General features: G+C 49.2%; 2 protein-coding genes across 8 annotated transcripts in view; one reads left to right on the top strand and one right to left on the bottom strand.

Moving 5' to 3' along the window:
- Positions 1-4516, top strand: part of LOC135900387 (tripartite motif-containing protein 3-like) — a 131256-nt gene extending 126740 nt beyond the window's left edge. For all 7 annotated transcript variants that reach the window (XM_065429871.2, XM_065429870.1, XM_065429872.1 and 4 more), the window contains one exon: positions 1094-4516. In XM_065429871.2, coding sequence (XP_065285943.1) covers positions 1094-1549 — 456 coding nt within the window. In that variant the 3' untranslated portion in view covers positions 1550-4516. The remainder of the gene's footprint in view (positions 1-1093) is intronic.
- A 2396-nt stretch (positions 4517-6912) lies between these two features.
- Positions 6913-17790, bottom strand: LOC135900438 (class E basic helix-loop-helix protein 22-like). Its single transcript, XM_065429941.2, has 3 exons — positions 15763-17790; positions 9270-9668; positions 6913-8314 (listed from the first exon to the last, which is right to left on the bottom strand). Exons 1-3 carry the CDS (start codon positions 16163-16165, stop codon positions 8190-8192), a joined length of 927 nt encoding a protein of 308 aa, XP_065286013.1. The 5' UTR covers positions 16166-17790; the 3' UTR covers positions 6913-8189.
- Positions 17791-18233: the final 443 nt, after the last annotated feature.

Below are 18233 nucleotides of genomic sequence, written 5' to 3'. Positions count from 1 at the left end.
GAAGGAAAAGAAACCGTTGGCAAGTCGTTAAACAGACTTTTCCTTCGCAGGGTTTACTTACAGGACTTCTGTTCTTATCCTCGTTATCTCAGATAACGTTTAAAGAACTGCATGAGCACGTATACCAAAGAGTCATTTATGAAAGCACTCTTAACTTCTCTTACCTCACCCGTGTTTGCTAACAGCGTCAAAAGGGAGTGTCTGGTTCATGGTGAGCACATTCGAAGTAACTGATTGGTCTCTCTCTCTTGTCACTCCTAGTTATTTTGTCGCAGCTAGATCGGTCCTGTAGAACAATTTCGGCGCTAGTATACTGCATTATAGTGGTTCATAGTTACTCGGAAACAGCCGCTTGACTGAAGCAAAGGTTGCATTCGCATGAATTCATTAGTTCTCAGGTACATGGGTGACCGGCTGTCGCGGTATGCCTCAATGGTAAATAGAACATCGCCCGCTTAACGTGGAGGACGGGAATTCAGCTCCCACTTGCGTCAAGTTGTCTTTTTGTCCACTTTCGTTCCCCCCCCCCCCCCTTTAACTGGTGTTTCTATATTTGTTCATTGAAATGTATAGAACGTTTAATTGCTGTATACTTTCCGTGGCTTTATTGTCTGTTTGCTGCACATGGTTGTCACTAACAATAAAACGATCCCCTTGGTCCTCCTCCTCCCTATCGCCCATAGCTCATTATTATTCTGGCACATCTTGACCGTATTTTGACCGTTTGCGGAGTAATAAAGGGCATGGAATATCGTGCTGGAGCGTTGGCGTGCGCTATATACAGCTGGTACGTATCGAAGTGCAGACAGCGCGAGGGTCGACGGCTCAAGCGCGACCACAAACGATGAAGTGTTGGGCGCGGAATTATACCGCGAGGGATGGAGAGAACTCAAGCGGAAGGAAATCTCGGGTACGTCAATATATACATGCGATATCAGATCATGGGAACAAACGTTAGTACAAGGTCAGCGGCTTCTTCATCGTTTGTGTTCTTGCTTGTCCTGCTTCTGTTGCTTATTTTCTCTTCCCCTCCTTCGGTCACCGGTAACTTAGTGCTTAAAAAAATATTTAAAAAAGAACAACACGCTCGCAGGTGCTGGACCACGACGGCATCTTCCTGCGCGAGATCGGCACCCACGCGCAGCCCGAGAACGCGTTCAACCGGTCGCGCAGCATGTTCCAGGAGCCGACGGGCGTCGCGGTCAGCGCCGACGGCCAGCGGGTCGTGGTGTGCGACTTCGGCAGCCACCGGGTGCACGTGTTCTCGAGCGGCGGCGAGCACCTGCACACGTTCGGCCAGAAGGGCGCGCTCAAGGGCCACTTCATGCACCCGGAGTGCGTGGCCGTGGACGGCCGGGGCTTCATCCTAGTCGGCGACAGCGGCAACGGCCGCGTGCAGATCTGCCGCCCGGACGGCCGCCACGTGCGCACCTTCGGCAACAAGGGCTCCAGCAGCGGACAGTTCAGCTGGATATCCGGCATCGCCGTCACGGCGCAGAACGAGGTGGTCGTGTGCGACTTCAAGAACCACTCGGTGCAGGTCTTCTGAGGGGGCAGGCCACGACCTCGGTCCCACCTACTCCTCCTCGTGTCGAGCACTTCTGATTCTGTTCCTGTCGTCGCCTCGCGCGTCCATTGCGCGCGCGCGACGTTTTTTTGCATCGTGCTGGTCAAGCCATGCACGCGCGACACAAGCGGCATTATAAGCGCACGCACCATGCATACGCGTGACATATGTCGTGCTCGGCATGTGCGAATATACTGGTATGCGTCTGCGTACCTGCAGATCAGCGCCGTGTGGGCGGTTCGACACCACGGCCCCTATTCACAAAGAGCTTTTTTACGCTTGATGAGGTCGTAGCGGGAAAAAAAAGGCCAATAGCAGCAGTGGAGATATCCTTAAGCTGAGGCTCTGTGAACAATAAGTTTTGTGAAATCGGCCCCAGAAGTGCGTATGTGCCTCTATTCGAGAGGCCGAGCTATCGCGAATGCGACACGTGTACCGTTAGGAATGGCTACCGAAATGCTCGCGAAGGTTTTCATCTTCTTTGCGGACGCTTATAGCGTGTGGATCCTGACCCCAAATGATCGCACGTGTTATCCTACTGGCCATCCTCATGTTCACGTGACACCCGTGGCATTAATCGAGCGCACTAAAACGTGCACGGAACCGTGCTTACCGCACGCCGATCGCGTGGGTCTGCGCCATATATATCTGTGCGCTATGTTACAACATGCTCTCCAAGGTGCTGAATCATGACTTAAAAACGCGCGCTCACTCGCATATGCCAAGTGAAACAGTGCGCCAAAGTATCCGACGTTTCAAGTATTGCTTAGGAGGTTACCTCCGTACTCAGAAATGCATCTTAACTTCAAGACCTTGCTTGATGACGCCTGATGCGAACGTGCCTATAAGACGCCCACTGCGTTTCATCGGTTGCGTTCACGACACGCGTCATTTCAATGAGGTCAAGCGTGGGCTTCAAGTTAAGATGCATTTCTGAATACGGGGGTCAGTCTCGCGTGTGAAGTTTGCAGATTCGCCGTATAACTTCTCATTACCTAACGGCGCCACCGAGTGTCGGGATCGGGGCAATACGATATAAGCTTGGATGGGCGCACACATGTTCCGACCTCCAGCGACAACTAGCTTTGACCATTCTGGGCTATTTTTTTTTTAATCCGACTGGGCGCTTCTCCGCCTTAAGGTATTGTTACAGCTTTTCTTTCTCCGTGGTGCCGTTTTCGATTGCTAAGTCCTTGTTTTAATTTTTGTGACTCTTTTCTCCATAGTTTTGTCAACGTGTCGCCGTTAGAAGTGCTTCCGAAATGGCGAAAACTATCTGATGGTGGGAAATAGTCTGCAGATGGTCGCAACGTAGGGGAGATGATCGGAAGCAAAATTCAGAGCACTACATTTACATGCGTCTATATTATAACATTGTCGCGGCTGTCGGATTTGTTAAGAATTTCCGTCTAAAGCATATACGACGAAAAAAAAAGAAAGAAGCCAGACACAACAATATTGAAAGTCTTGTAATGCTGTACTGTTATAGCTCGTTTTCTCATATTCGGGAAACACACTTGGCATTTCCTTACTTGTCAAAAATTAGCATAATGGCAGGAATTCTCAGTTCGAATGTTTTGAGCAGCGATATGAAAGAGTCACCTATGAGACGAAAGTTGCCACAGTGCCGAGAGTTAGTTGAAAGCTGTGTGGGTGAGAGGTCACATAACCAAAGTGAGCAGGCCTCCAACTATTTATTAAATTGCTAAAGGTTAAATAACTAGTTGATACAAAAAAATATATTGGCCCATCGTAGTGACCTTGCTGCCGCCTGTGTAGTTAGACCGTTAATATACGTCGGTTGATTTTATGACGGCAATCCTGGGAGTGTAGCGCAGGCAGGTCAGTCTGGTTTCGCAAAAGAAATAGTAACAACGCAGTTGAAAAACGGAGTGCCTTGTACGCATTTAGCCATATAGTGAGCTATTATTTCTACGTTTATAAACGTGGTACGCCACTTAGGCCTCCATAGGTACATTTTCCTTGCTATGTGTAAACACTCTTTGAAAAATCCTATAAAGATACGTCAGCAAAAAAGAAAAAAAATTGCAGCATCAAAGCTTCTTTGTACCGTCTCGAGCACACTTGAAGTTAAAGACTGCACCCTAGTGGCTTTAATGAGCGCGTTTCTTTCGAGGCGTTAGCTTGTCTATAGAAGACGGCACTCTGACTTAACTCGTCTCGTGTACGTTGCAAGAAATAAAAGTGTCAGGCGTGCCCTTTCAGCCACCTTCGAGAACAACATCCACCAATCTCAAGGATCAGTGAAGGTCCATAAGCATGCCGTAAGACATAGTCCACGACCATATTCAACGACACTGACATGAAAGTAAAAGAATATCAGTGTATGTCCGAGAAATAAAATGCTGTTGAATCACACTGTTCACAGCAATCTTGTCGCGTGATGTCTTCTTTTGTTTAATATCTCCATGGACACCTGGAAAACGCTAAGAGTGATCAGCGTAATGCGCTTTAAGGCGCACTTTTACTCGTTTTTCAGAGGCCGAATTTGCATTTCACGAAGGAAAGTTGAACGAAGTCGTGCTCGCGTGCAGCCACCAGGATGCACTGCCACTGTAGCAGGGCAACAATATTTGTGATCATCAAAACTTGCCTGTGGCAGCGGTTCACGTTGAGGGAGTCGACACAGCTCGCGGATTTCAACGCCCGCTGGCATCAATAGTCGTTGAAAGAACACGTGTGGCACGCGTATGTATAGCAATAGCTTGCCGACAATTTTTCGATCAGTGGATCTCGTTGCGTTGTACATAATAGTGGCTGTGCGTGAGAGTGCCGCCTCTGGCCGCAAGAGATGGTCGGTATCCCACGAAACTTCGAGCGTAGATGTTTTGTGCGCATTAAGTGTTGATGTGGTCAGTGAGCTCTACTTCTCGTTGAAAACCTTTGCTGTGTGTTCTTGTATGAAAATAAAGCTGAGTTGTCGTTTTCTCCCTTTGTTCGTTGAAAGTCTGCACAACGGGACGCTGTTCCGTTTGCTGCTAAGCGCAACTGCCCGAACATCGAAAGCGTGGTGCTCACTAACCATGCATATTTAACGGTAAGTGTGCATCGTTTTCGATTTTTTGTCGAATAGAGTTTTTGTTGAATGCTGACGTCAGGGAAAAAGAAAGAAAAAGAAAAAGGCATCGGGACGCACTCATGCCTGTGAATGCTTTCGCTTGCATTGATCACATGGCTCACATTTCATCTACACACGAGCTACCAGAGAACAGGTGCCTACTGTTATGAATTCTATCAAAAGCAGGAGTTGATTCTTGCTGGTGCGCGATATGTCACCACATACCTCGAATATTCTCTTGCTGGCACTTAACTTCTTGGAGTGACCGGCTATATAACTTCGTCCTCTGGGAGTTAACTATACATTATACTGCGGCTGTGCGAGGGGTAAACAACGAGAAAGCTATAGCATTAATGCTCTTTGACCCACAACACATGTCGCGCTGCTGCGATCGAACAACGCTCCCGCATCTACACAAACGGCTCGTGTAACACCTCCATCTACTCTAGCTATGTCAGTTTCATCCACTGGTGCTGCTGTTTCTGAGAAGCTTAGCCTCGAATCCTCTAACACTACCTCAGAGCTGGCCTTGCACGCAGCTGCAAGTGTTACAACACCAATCGAGCTTCCAGGCCTACTATACGGGCTCACGTGAAACCCTTTTATCAGTTAAGTCTTCACGCACTAATGGTTTGCTTCTCGAAGACCAACTGTATATTTGCGTCCACGAAGCCTGTGGAATCCTGTACGCCGTTTTACAGTAGTGATGTCATCTTGCTGTTACATAGTTGGCAATGTAAATGTTGTCTGCGATGCTGGTTCAGTGTACATCGACTCTTTAGATGAACTCGTGACGCCTTTCTTTAAGAGTGGCGGTTCGGCTTTCATGTCCTTTGGCCTGTGGTGCTCGCAGGGTGCTATGTGTAAGGTCCCTATAAAAACTTGTTTTATTTATGGGACCTTAGCTATGTGGTCAGACTCGGGCCAGCAGTCAGACCTATTCTCACTTATGGCCCAACGCTCATGTTACGCGTGCCGTGTCGTTTTGACTGGCGCGATTGTGCATATCTACATGGTATACTCGTCTGAACGTTGCAACCACTATGCGCTTGTTTAATACGCGGATTGCCCCTGTGCCCTGCGCACAACGTACGGGTGGACAAAGCTTACTTAATCTATTCTTAGAGCCTTCATTCACTAGAGCTTCTTCAGCACTGATTGAAATGGCTGACAGTGCTGCATGTGATGTATGCGGTTTGCGAGAACAAAGACCACGTAATGTGCCACTCTTCTCAAATTGGCATACAAAGAAAATCAATGTCCAGTGCATTGAGACGACTAAATGATCGTCGACTGAGCGTGCAGGCACTACTGGAGTAACGTCCCCCACCGATATCATCGGTCTAGAGGGAAGTGAAAGCTCTCTCTGGTTTTTTGAAAACGTCTGGCGTGTGCGTGTGCCGTTGACTGCGTGGTGCTGTCCGCGCAAGTGCACACATTCACCGCTTCCCTCGCTCTGTTGCTTCCTCTTTTCCCTTCCCCCAGCATTGGGTATAGCCAGCCAGATGTCTTTCTGGCTAGCAACTCTTCCATTTCTCTTGCTTTCTTTTCTATCACTTTTCACGTTCAGAAGGACCGCTATAATATACTCATTCAACATAAGTCCGAATTGACGCCTATTTATCATGGGCTTGCGATGCCTGTGCCTTGTGCTGTGCGAAGGCGCATTTTAACCAGCCTGCGAGACACCGGTCTCAGCTAGTTAGAATAATTAGCCTTGAATAAACATTAGCATATAGAGTGCATCCTTTGAGTATAACTTTACTTGTTCATCTTTTCGAAGGGCATATAGCATGCAAGGTGCACAGGTAGGCAAGCTTTTCCCATTTTCATTAGACTCTGCCGCTTTGTTTCTTGCGTCTATAGACACTGCGCCAGCAGTACGTTGTAATAACGGTAAACTTATAGGTATAGCTTGGAAACGTCAAATTTTAGGGGATGCCGGAAGACGAGGGGCATTGTGCGCCAAGGTGGCCATTTTCTCGAACTCTCCGCTTTAAAAAAATAAACGTTAAGAATGAAACTGGGCACAGCCATTTAAAGATATACAACTCAAATAAATGGACATGGGTTGTGAGACATTGTGACGTACGCCATTTTTCACAGACGCGTGATAATATGCATTGTGAAACGTTTTATGTGTGATAGATCACAGATTCATGTTTGCTGTAGGTGGAAACGTAATAATGGAAGCGTTTGTCAACCAAAATGGGGCAGATGTCGTTTATTCTCTCACAGTTTCAATAATATTGCACTGTCTCAGAGATTCTATAAACTGCCCGTTATGACAACTTAGCCGAACACTTTAGGACCTATCTCCGCGGTGAAGCACATGACCTCTGTAAAATTAACATAAAATACTATGACCAACATTATTTACAGCGTTTCATCTTCCTTTCGTACACGCAGTCGGAAAGGCGTGCACTGTTAACATAAGGAAGGATTTTGTCTCTTTACTCAAACTCTGCAGAGCGCATGCGTTTATTTTCTTTTTGTAATTTTCGATGCAGGAAGAAAATGGTCACATACAATTTGCAACACAATAGAGCCGGCTTGACTGTATATTAACGTTATCGGACAAAATATAGGAAAGGGTGAATGACTAGAACTCTGCTCATTCCTGCTGCAGACTAAATCGAGAACATATGCCTGACTAGAATAAGAAGTGGAGGAAGCACGCACATTTAATTCACATCGCGTGAAGAACAAAACAACAACGTTTAAGCGCCTCGCAAGAACTTTGCATGTCAGTGACTCAATTTGAACCGACCGCGTTTTGAAAGATATCGATAACGTATCCAACATCACAATTCAGCCTTCTTTCCTCTTAAGAAAATAAAGAAAAACATATAATCTGTTTAACTGGAAAGGAATGACACTAGTTCTCCATCGGAACTCATTTCAACATCCTTCCTAACAAAAGTTCTGCATCGACTGTTGGGTAGGCTAATCGTTCTAACCGAACCTGTCCTCCGCATCTCGTCACTTAAGGTTGGAATGACTGGTCGTTTCCGGTTACTGGCATCATCTCTTTTTACGACTGGCAGCAAACGGGTGATTCTGACCTATGCAGTCCTGCGACAAAGCTCTGGCTTGGCCTAAACCGAGCCCAAACTCCGCGCCTACACCTTTCGCTCTTCTTGAACGGCTTCTATTCGGTAATGTGCACTACAAACGTCTCACAGCTTTATCCCGCCGGCCACCGCTACAGACCCCCGAAAGCGACGGGCGTCGACGCTTCGAGGGAGGGATGCTTACCTCGCTATCGAGCACGAAAGAAAACGCCCACATACAGTGTGCACACTCAATGGTCACCCACAGCAGGACACAGTCCCGAGCTGGTGGCTGCCACTATTCGTGTCCTCGGATCGCCGAGAGTACACAGAGTGCCGGTCCACTGTCGCGGAGAACACGAGACGGGCGCCGAGGGCTGTCGGTGTACGGCGGTCCAAGAGAGGCGTTGTCGTCCCAGGCTGCGGCGGGAAGGGCAGCAGTCAGCGAGGCGCGGACACACGGCGGCTAAACCGCAAGATGGCACGATCATCACTGGGTTCCGTTGTGGCAGCCGATGGTGTCTGCGGTCAGGGTGAGCGTGGTGAGAACGCTCCTCCGGTTCGGGTTGACGCCCAGGTTCTCCCAGTTGATCCAGGACAGGCGCGCTGTCAGATCTGCGCACGCGAGCGGACGCCGATTAGGTGCCGGTTGCCGACAGTCGTTTCCTTCGGCTTAGTGCACATAACAGCTGCAAATCTGACTTACATGCAGAGTTCCCGTGCCGAATCGTGAATGAGAGGGGGAGACGTCGTATAGGCGGAAAAGTGTTCAAAAGAATCGATTTTAGAATACTTCCACGGGAAAAAAAATTACGAAGAGCTGGTGAGAATTCGAATACCTGGTCGACGTCCGCTCAGTCGTAGCAAGAACAGTGATTTCGACTGAACTGTCCCCCTCAATCTACACGCGAGGTTCAACTGAAATTTTGGCCACGTTGCAATGACCTTGCGTTCGAGTTGCGCTGCAATTATGCGAGGACGCATTACGTATAGAGAAACCCAGTTTATGGTTGGGGCGTATCAAAAACGATGTTTCAGTAGATATATATATATATAGCTTGCTTTTAATTTCGGGGAGAGCTTTAACGATAGCTTGCAGCCAACATGTTTATTTTGTTATTGTTTTGAGGGTGTCCTTCTCAAGATGAACTCTAATTTCTGGCAGCTGCCCTGCCACTGGAACGTGCCACTGGCTGTATTCCAAACTACGCAAACATATCTCATCTATCGAGGAAACAAGCCGGAGAGAGAGAGAGAGAGAGAGATAGATAGATAGATAGATAGATAGATAGATAGATAGATAGATAGATAGATAGATAGATAGATAGATAGATAGATAGATAGATAGATAGATAGATAGATAGATAGATAGATAGATAGATAGATAGATAGATAGATAGATAGATAGATAGATAGATAGATAGATATATAGATAGATAGATAGATAGATAGATAGATAGATAGATAGATAGATAGATAGATAGATAGATAGATAGATAGATAGATAGATAGATAGATAGATAGATAGATAGATAGATAAAGAGAGAGAGAGCCTCTCCTCGTCGGGCACCTGAGGTGTTCCACTCGGCGGCGTGCTCGCCCTTGAGCTCTCCCCGGAGGCACTTCTCGATGTGCGTCAACGGGTCGTACTGGGAGACGAGCACCTCGCGCAGGAGCGCGATGTACGCGATGGCCAGCCGCAGCGTGTCGATCTTGGACAGGCGCTTCTCGAACGGGAACGTGGGCACGTGGCAGCGCAGCTCCTCGAACGCCGTGTTGATGCTCATCATGCGCTTCCGCTCCCGGATGTTGGCCGCCCGGCGCTGCACTTTGTACGGACCCGTGAAGCCCGGCACGCCGCCCGCCGAGCACGGCAGCGGGCCTCCGCCGCCGCCGATGGGACCGCCCCCGCCGCTAGCGCCGTACTCGTAACAGAAGCCGTCGGCCGAGGCAGGTCCGGCGCCGCCACCTGCGCGGGTTCAGGCACGCCGTGAGAACTGAGGACCTGCTGAGCACGAGGTCGCGGGATCGAATCCCGGCCATGGCGGCCGCATTTCGATAGAGGCGAAATGCGAAAACACCCCTGTACTTAGATTTAGGTGCACGTTAAAGATCTCCCAGGGGGTCGAAATTTGCGAAGTCCTCCACTATACGGCGTGCCTCATAATCAGAAAGTGGTTTTGGCACGTAAAACCCAATAATTAAATTTTTTTAAGAACTGCGGACGCACATGCGCGCGAGCGCGTCGCCCTTCTTCGCTGCCCGAGGCGAAATGCGCGTACGGCAGCTGAGCACGGCCGACTGCAATGCGTGTGCAATTCGAACGTCGTTGCTTAGGGGTTCCGAACAAAATTGGGATTTCAACGATATTGAATTAGCAAGTGTTTCATGTCCCGCAGAACCTTACTTTGTGTGTCGTGTAAACGGGCTTTAATGCATGCACTCACAGCGAACGCTGCACCATCTCGGTTAGGTTGCAAGGAAAGAAAAACGAAAAGAAGTCGGAACGAACTGCGATTATTGCCACGGGTTGGACAGAGCTTATCCGTCATGTGCTGTTTTGTTGCCGATAAGGTTAGCCTGAGTGTAAGACCCGTTCTGGTCACAGGCACAGCCTGCGATTGGCTGAAGTGCAGTTGATGTTTCACCGCGACGTCATTCTTTAAAACTCCAACAAATATTTAGCGCATGCTCAGCAGACGCAAGAATAATCGAAATTTGTAAAACGCGGTTTCACTACTAATTACGAGCAGTAAAATAGCGCTAAATAACAGGACAAGGAGAGGGACACAGACAGCAGCGCTGTTGTCTGTGTCCCTCTCCTTGTTCTGCTATTAGCGCTGTTTTACTGCTCGTAATCATGAACCAACCAGCCCAAATGCGAACTCTTCTTCACTACCAGGACTCGGTAGCAGCGATGTCGGCACTGATATAAGCACAGGATAGTCAGGATATACGGCTTCGCCGAATGATGGATAAATACGGAATGATGGATCCCCGACTTCATTTGTACAGTGCTCAGCGACTGAAGCGTGATACTCGGAGCGCGTGAATGCTGGTACCTTTTGCGCCACTGGCGGGCGCTCGGGACACCAGAGAGAGAGAGAGAGAGAGAGAGAGAGAGAGAGAGAGAGAGAGGGCTCTTTATTAGAAAAACAGAGAATTTTGCCGGCGCGTATATAACCGCTGGCATGCTACCAAGCTGATTAACTTTTGCATCACATAAAAGCGAGGTCATTTGGGATGCATTGTGACTATAATACATTTGACCCCTCAGCGTTCATCGAGCGCTCACCAGTGGACCAAAATCGCCGGCCACCACGCGGTCCAAGTATTATGTTTCAATCCCTGTGTACTGTCAATACTGGAACGTTCTTTTCCTTGCGTTCTACTTATCCGACTTAGCATGTAGCGCTGACTGGAAACCACATGTAGGCACTAACGCAGCGATCATTATCATATTCGTTCAGCTGCCGTCAACTGCATACATAATACACGCCACTATGATGCACAAACCAATTATAAGTCGTGCTGGCTTTCGTTATCTAAGCAAGGAACGTTATTCCAGGTAAACGTCTTGTTCATCTTCTTCGCCGTGCCCTTTTTTGTATAGGCCTATATAGGTCTTTTGTTTATATATAGGTCTATATATAGGTCTTTTGTTTATATATAGGTCTATATAGGCCTATATAGGCCTATATAGGCTTTTTGTATAGGCCGGATGTATAGGCCTATACATCCGGGTGACCCAGCTAACTTTAGCCAAGGCGTCAAGCGGGACAAACGCACTTTCAAAACATCGCGCCACATATGATTTTAAATCCTGCGGCGTTCGATTGTCAGAACTCGGACAACTACACACCATGGGTCTATAATTGTATCTGGCAACGTGTTTTTCATCTATCTTCTTTTTCGTTGACCAGCTTGGCTAACGTTATACACACGGTATACGACCCACGCAAATGGCTCGGCTGCTACCAGCCTGCATATACAGTATAGCCTGCATCTCAGCTAGACCTATGGTTTTCAGTAAACGTTGTTGTTTGAGAAAGCTTGTCGTTGTACTCGCTGCTTATCCTTGTACCGCCGAAGCCCGGATGCAAGGTGAGCCCTTAGGAGTTCGCCGTCAAGCCGAAGGCTTTAAGTGGACAGGCGGCTAAGTGAGAACCCAGTGCGCAGACTCTACGAGCCAAGATGCACCAAGAAGCTGAGCCACCCACGCTCTACATTAGACAGGTTTGTTACAGCATCTATGCAGATTAAACCAAAGTGAAAGGCATATATGTACTCTTTAAACCATCTGTACCTATATATACGCCTCCAATGGTGATGATGAGGCACGCCGTAGTCTGGGACGCCCGGATTAAGTTTTATCATCTGGAGTTCTTTAACGCGCACCTAAATCTAGGTACACCCGTGGTTTTCCGTTTCGCCCCCATTGAAATGCGGCCACCGCGGCCGATCGAACCCGCGTCCTTGAGCGTAGCAGCGCTGTTAGCCGCTTGGCTGCCGCGGCGGGTCTTCTTTTATTTCCTTACGTACCACATGTTACTACAGAAACTCTTCCGCACGCTCACTACACTTCCAGCGAGCCATCCATCCACTGCCTCGCAAGGTACGCACAGCGGCCCGATCTGTGCCCGAGTAATCGCCAAAGCAAGAGCGCCAGGTTGTTCGCATGACGGAGTCCCTGGCTGATACTCTTCGCATTCATTGTCTTTATTAAGCGGCTGACACCGTCAGCACGAAGCGCCTGGCTAATTCTGCAGGGCGGCCTGAATGTAGGGTTTAAAGGCATTCAATGGACACTGTGCATCGTCGAATATCGTAATTTCGGACAGAAGTCACAAATAATTCGATATTCCAGTAGAACGCCATAGAGTTTTGGTGTCGCACCTCATCATTGCCTCAGTACGCTTTCAGGAACCCATTTCCAACTTAACCTATGGAATTCAAATATATTATTCAGCTACGAATCCATCAACTCTACAACGTGCGGCGACCCCATGCAGGAACGTAGCCATTTAACGTAGCTCGCACATCACGTATATGTTGGCCACGTGTTGCATGTAGCCTTGTGATGAGAAGCAATACGAGAAGCTCAGAAAGCGACGCGTCCACTGGTGCACTTACTGAAGTCGACATACCTCAGTGACCAACCATACAGTCTCGATTTCCACCACTGAATGCATTCGCAACCCCTGTCTCCCGTATTTCTTTTCATCTTTTAAACCCTTTCGCCCAGTGTGGGTAGCACGCCAGACTTCGCCTATTGTAGGCTTCCCTGCCCTTCCTTTCTCTCTTTCCTCTCTCTCTATCTCTCGCTAAGCTTTCCTTCATTTTAAGTGTGCCCTTTGTTTACAGATATACATCATGCCTATGACACGAACGTACTGCATGTCTACCTTTTGATGAACAGCACCTGTCCTCCTCTGTTCAGTGCAACTATTATGACGCTGTATTAGGCGAAGTATGATAACAATTTGAGCTTGCTGTGCGCATGAAAGATATTTCACCTGCATGTGACCACGTGAATGGAGTGAACAAAGGACTTCTTAGTGCTCTCCGACTACTTTTCAACCGGCGCAGATGGACGTTAGAGAAGTATGTCTTCTCTGCACACCAGCTCTCACCCTTAAGTCTGCACCCTTCTTGCTTTCTTGGCATGTTTATTAAATCAAAGAACTGAATGGCTCAGTGGGAGAAGTTCCCTTTAGACGTCAACGTATACACCTCGTTCGCGCTACGAAATTGCGGAAAACAGCTGCTACACGACTCATAAAGACATATGTGCGCTATTGCCTACTGAAGCTACAAGAACAGAAGTCCTGACTAGCTTGCACAACTCCGTGGTTGGCCGAACAGAGCAAAACATACAAAAACACGAGGCAAGAGGTACAGACCGGACGAGTGCTTACCGAACATTTTTTTTATTTGCAGTAAATAAGAAAAAAAACATGCTTCAAAATTTACATTGACCCCGGGAATATTACGAATAAGAAAGTGCAGACGTAACTGACATGCATCTAACCATGCAGCAGTTACTCCCTATGCCTACTGAGTGAGCGAGAAAAATGTATGCACTATGCAGTATGAAAAATGTATGCAGTATGCATGCACAGCGGAGAATTGATGGGAGCGAGTGCGCTGTAGACGGAGCTGATGTCAGCATCTAGCAGCATTGCCTCATAGCAGGCGCACAGGTGAAAGCAGGATGGAAGAATGGTCTCTCTACATAGCAATCGCTCTTATAGGATTTGTAAAGTTGCAGTGGTGGTAAGCTGCGTTTCGACGATGTGTGGTGCGAAGAAAGAAGGAATTAAGGCTGTAGTTGAGCTATATATTCATGAGAGCGAAAGCAAGAAGAGACCTTTGGCCCTCAATGATATTCTTAACAGAGAAAATTTTTCTGTGTGACAAAGGACTTGTTGGTGGCGCCCAAATGGCGAGTTTACGAATCAGTATGGCAGGAAGCATGCAAAACGCTTTCTCAGAGCAAGTGAAACTTTTCGAAGCAACTCGATTTAAGTAGCTCTTTTCTCATAGCTACGCGGAATGAACATGAAAGCACGGTATGCTGTCTTTCCTATGTCTGGCCCTTTTATTTTAGCGCTGCTTGGTACGCTAATATGACAGACCAATTAAACCGAATTACTCCCTCAGTGATAGGTAAACACAGAAATAAGCCCATTAAAGGTGATGATAATGTATACGTAGATTAGTTCCACAGTTTAAGAAGGATCTCTCAAGCTATATGGCCAACTAATAAAACAAAGAGAAAGAACTTTTTCGGAAGAAAGACAACAAAGGTGAAAGCCGGTGGTAAGAGCAAGTGATACTGGACTGAGGAATGGTGGCTGTACATTATTCATTATGACTACAAAGCCAAGTAACCCACGAAAGCAAAACACAAGTGATTATTGAACATAGCCCTTACACACTATTAGAATCACGCACAAAATAAACAGAACTCAAATTGTTTCCATCGCGGACATATTCCGTCGTGGTTTTTCGTATAACTGCGTTTGTAAACATATTAAGCTTTGCAACGTGGCTAATATAATTCTGCTGCTTAATCTAACAACAGAAGAATCACAACAGATGGAGCTTAAGGAGTGAAATAAAGTTACGTTAAGTTCCCCACAATATTACAGCCGAGCTCATTACTGGAGCATGTATTTATGGAGGGCATCCAACGCAACTACGTGCATTCAGCTCATAAGTGTTGACTGCTGCACACAAGAAGCCTTGCTTACACAGAGACGTCACAAAATACTGGGTCACAAGAAGCACAATGTACTGGAAGTTACATGCCAGGCAAAAAAAGAAAGAAAAAAAAAACAACTGACTGGCCCATATTGCAAGAGGACACCGTCGTCTCCAACGGTCTAGCAGGAGGGTGGAAAAGAAGAACGACAATAAGTCGCGCAAATGCTGCAGCAACGAAAACTTAGAGCTGGTGTTCAGTAATGTCAAACATCAGATCCTATTCCTACTGTTGGGCGACAACGGATGAAGAGCAGAAACAATGCTATATAGGAGCCGCCGAGAATGAGCCATAGATATGCCCGGAGTCGCACAGAAGTGTGAACAGGAAACTTCATAATATATGCAGTTTAGTTTCCATGCCAATCCATACTAATATAACCTAACCACTCACGCATCTATTCCATTGGCTAGATCAGCCTCATCGTTCTAATTACTCTCACAGACAACACAAAAAGTGAGTCTGATGCGGTGGCGTACACGTTAGCTTGGGAAGACGGAACACGTATCCCTTGCGCATGCAGCTGACGTCACCGATATCAGGAAACCTAGTAAAGGCAAAGTTGAAGGCATATAGCTGCAAGTGAGTGCCTGTGAGGAATCTGAACTCGCGCATCTACGCATAAACAAAACGTTAATATATATATATAATACGAGCTCACCACAACATATTATGAAAGGAAAGGAAGAACGAATTTGTTTTTCTGCAAGCGGTACGTGCTGCGAGAGCCCATCACGCTGCGTGCTAGCCTACAGGCTGCGAGGCAGATCACGTCGTCGTATCTCGGGACACTCACCAGCGAGGCAGGTCGGGTAGGGTAGCGCCTGCGGTGGTAGCGGTCCCGCTCCGGCTCTGGCGGCGAACTCGCACGCGGGCCTCTGGAGCTCGGCCGAGGACGGCGATCCGGGCGAGTCCCTGCCTCCCGCCGCGTCTTCGAGGCGCATCGGGTGCGGCGTCGAGCCTCCGCCCGCGCCGGCCGGCGCCGAAGACGTGGACGCTGCTCCGCCGCCCGACGAGGCGACGCACGGGAATCCGGCCAGCTCCTCGTAGGCCGGGAACTCCGCCGCCGCGGCACCGAAGTCTTCGGGGAAGTGCTGATGGCCGGCGGCCCGGTGGTGGGGGTGCCGGTAGTGCGGGGGCGCCGGCGCGAGCTGTAGCTGCTGCTGGGACGGCGGCGCCTGGGACGTCGATGCCGACATGGCCGCGCGGTGTCCGCGATCCCTTTTTATACGGCCAACGTCAGAGGCAGCAGCGGCCGCGGCGTCAGCCGGCGCTGAAGAGACCGCACCGCGGCGAGGGAAGAAGCCGGGCGCATAGAAAGAAGCAGCATCCGCTGCTGCTGCAAGCGACAAGTCCAATTTCTGGACGCGCGCGCGCGCGCCCCGGCGGCGCGCTGCTGGGCAGGCGGAGGCTGCTGGCAAGGCTTTCGGCTCCCGAAAAAAGGGCCGCCGCTCCCTGCGTGCGTGCGTGAGCGCGCGTGCGGCGGGCGCCTGAGGATGTTCCCCTTTCCCTCGCGCCTGCCTTCTCCCTCGCCCGGGACACGTCCCGAACAGGGACGACGACTTTCTTCCTACTCAGCGCACGGCGACTCTTCCGCTAGCGCACACTTCTGCCTGGAGGAAATAATAAGGGGGGTGCAGTCGACGCTAAGGGGGAGCCCAAGTGACGTCGCGCTAAAGCAGAAACGGCCAAACTGCAGAACCGCCAGAGGCAGTGCCGAGCGCGCGCGAGCGCGTCGCCGCTCAAGCCGAAGCGCGGTCGAGCCGCGGCTCTGGTCCCGGCACGCGTGGTTATTGAAAAGTCTGCTCCTGGCAGATCCTCCCACCCGCTTTGAATTTCTCGACTCCTGGTTCTTTGATCTTCGTCCTCCTATCCCTTTTCTTTCTCCTCTCCAGACTCTCTCCTTCTGGATGCGCTCTCCTGAGGAGTCCTTCGCACTCTCTCCGTTAGGTCTGTGGTATGCTTGCTTTTCTTTTTTTCCTTCTTGCCTTTCGGTCCAGGAGCTTCCTTTGTAGCTCTGTGGACTGGTGATGGCGAGTACGACAACCGAAGCACAGACGCCGACAGGGCAGGACGTACAAACTTTAGAACGTTAAATATACGCCGAAGAGAACTAAAGGAAATAATTATGGCATCCCAATACGTAAGAAAAAAATATGAAAACGAGCGTCTGAGCTGGCCTTGCAGATAGAAGAAACAACTATGCAAATTGATTGACGGTTTGGGCCATGAAGGAAGAAAAAAAGAAACTAAACACGACCGGCCGAGAGGCAACGAGACATTAAAACAAATACAAGCGCAGCAAGGGAAAGAAATTGAATCACCTAAATAGCAACAAAAGTGTTAACGGAAGTCTTAGACCACAGAAAGTAAACCAAAGAAAAAAAAATGCCGATGAATGGAGCGAAGGGAGAGAGGACGGTTCTCCAGCGATGATGGAAAGAATAGGAAAGAAGGTTCAGCCCCTGCGGCAGTGAAGAATGCGAGGCGTCCGGACCAGCGATCCTGCTCAATCGCAAGCTCCGGCAGCTGTCGGGACCTGCGGCGGCTAGCGACGCACTTGTGCGGACGACGGAGCGCGGCGAAGACCACCAGTCGGTTTCGCAAACTGCGCGCGGATCGCGAAGATGGCGCTATGCGCGACACTGACAATCGTCGTCGCGTGCGGAGGTGCTCGGCGCGAAGAGATGTTTTTCGTTCGGCGCAGAACCCCCAACTCGCCGCCGCGTAGGCCCGCGGGCTCTCCTTCTGGCGATCGCGACAACGAAACGACAGTGGCACGGGGTGCGACGAAAAGGCCCTGCGCTGGTAACGCCCTGTTGCGGCGTACAGCCACCTTGCGCCCGGCCGCTACATGCCTAGGCGACGGATACAGGCCCTCCGGCACTCCTTTTCCTCTCCCTACTCGTAGAGGGAGGAAAGGAGAGTGAAGTGGAGAGGAAAGTGAGGGGAGAGGAGAGGACCGTCCCACTATTCCTGTCGACGCGCGGCTCCTGGCGCTGACAGCAGCGCACGTTGCACTCGGTTCTACTCGAGACTCGCTTCTCATGCGCAAACAAACAGAAGGGAAATACCCGGCGATCCGTTCTGACACTCAATTTTCTCTCCTCACCACCTTTCCTTTCGTGCTTTTATTTTTTGGTCTCGCTCCCTTGTAACGCGGCACCGGGTCTGGAGGAAGAGGGAGAAGCCGTGTCCCGCAAGCATTCGGCTTGACTGTCCGGACCAATCACAGCACAGCGCGTGCTCTGCGGCAAAGAGGGAAGA

The sequence above is a fragment of the Dermacentor albipictus genome, chromosome 1 (genome assembly GCF_038994185.2).
Source record: "Dermacentor albipictus isolate Rhodes 1998 colony chromosome 1, USDA_Dalb.pri_finalv2, whole genome shotgun sequence".
NCBI classification, from domain to species: domain Eukaryota; kingdom Metazoa; phylum Arthropoda; class Arachnida; order Ixodida; family Ixodidae; genus Dermacentor; species Dermacentor albipictus.
This window is presented reverse-complemented; position numbering and strand designations above follow the sequence as displayed.

What these genes read in the sequence shown, in the direction of transcription:
- LOC135900438 (XM_065429941.2), bottom strand. Translation starts at nt 16,165, where the DNA reads ATGTCGGCATCGACGTCCCAGGCGCCGCCGTCCCAGCAGCAGCTACAG. An exon ending in CTACCCGACCTGCCTCGCTG is followed by an intron (nt 9,669 to 15,762) that starts GTGAGTGTCCCG and finishes GAACCCGCGCAG; the next exon opens with GTGGCGGCGCCGGACCTGCC. An exon ending in CGCCGAGTGGAACACCTCAG is followed by an intron (nt 8,315 to 9,269) that starts GTGCCCGACGAG and finishes TCGCGTGCGCAG; the next exon opens with ATCTGACAGCGCGCCTGTCC.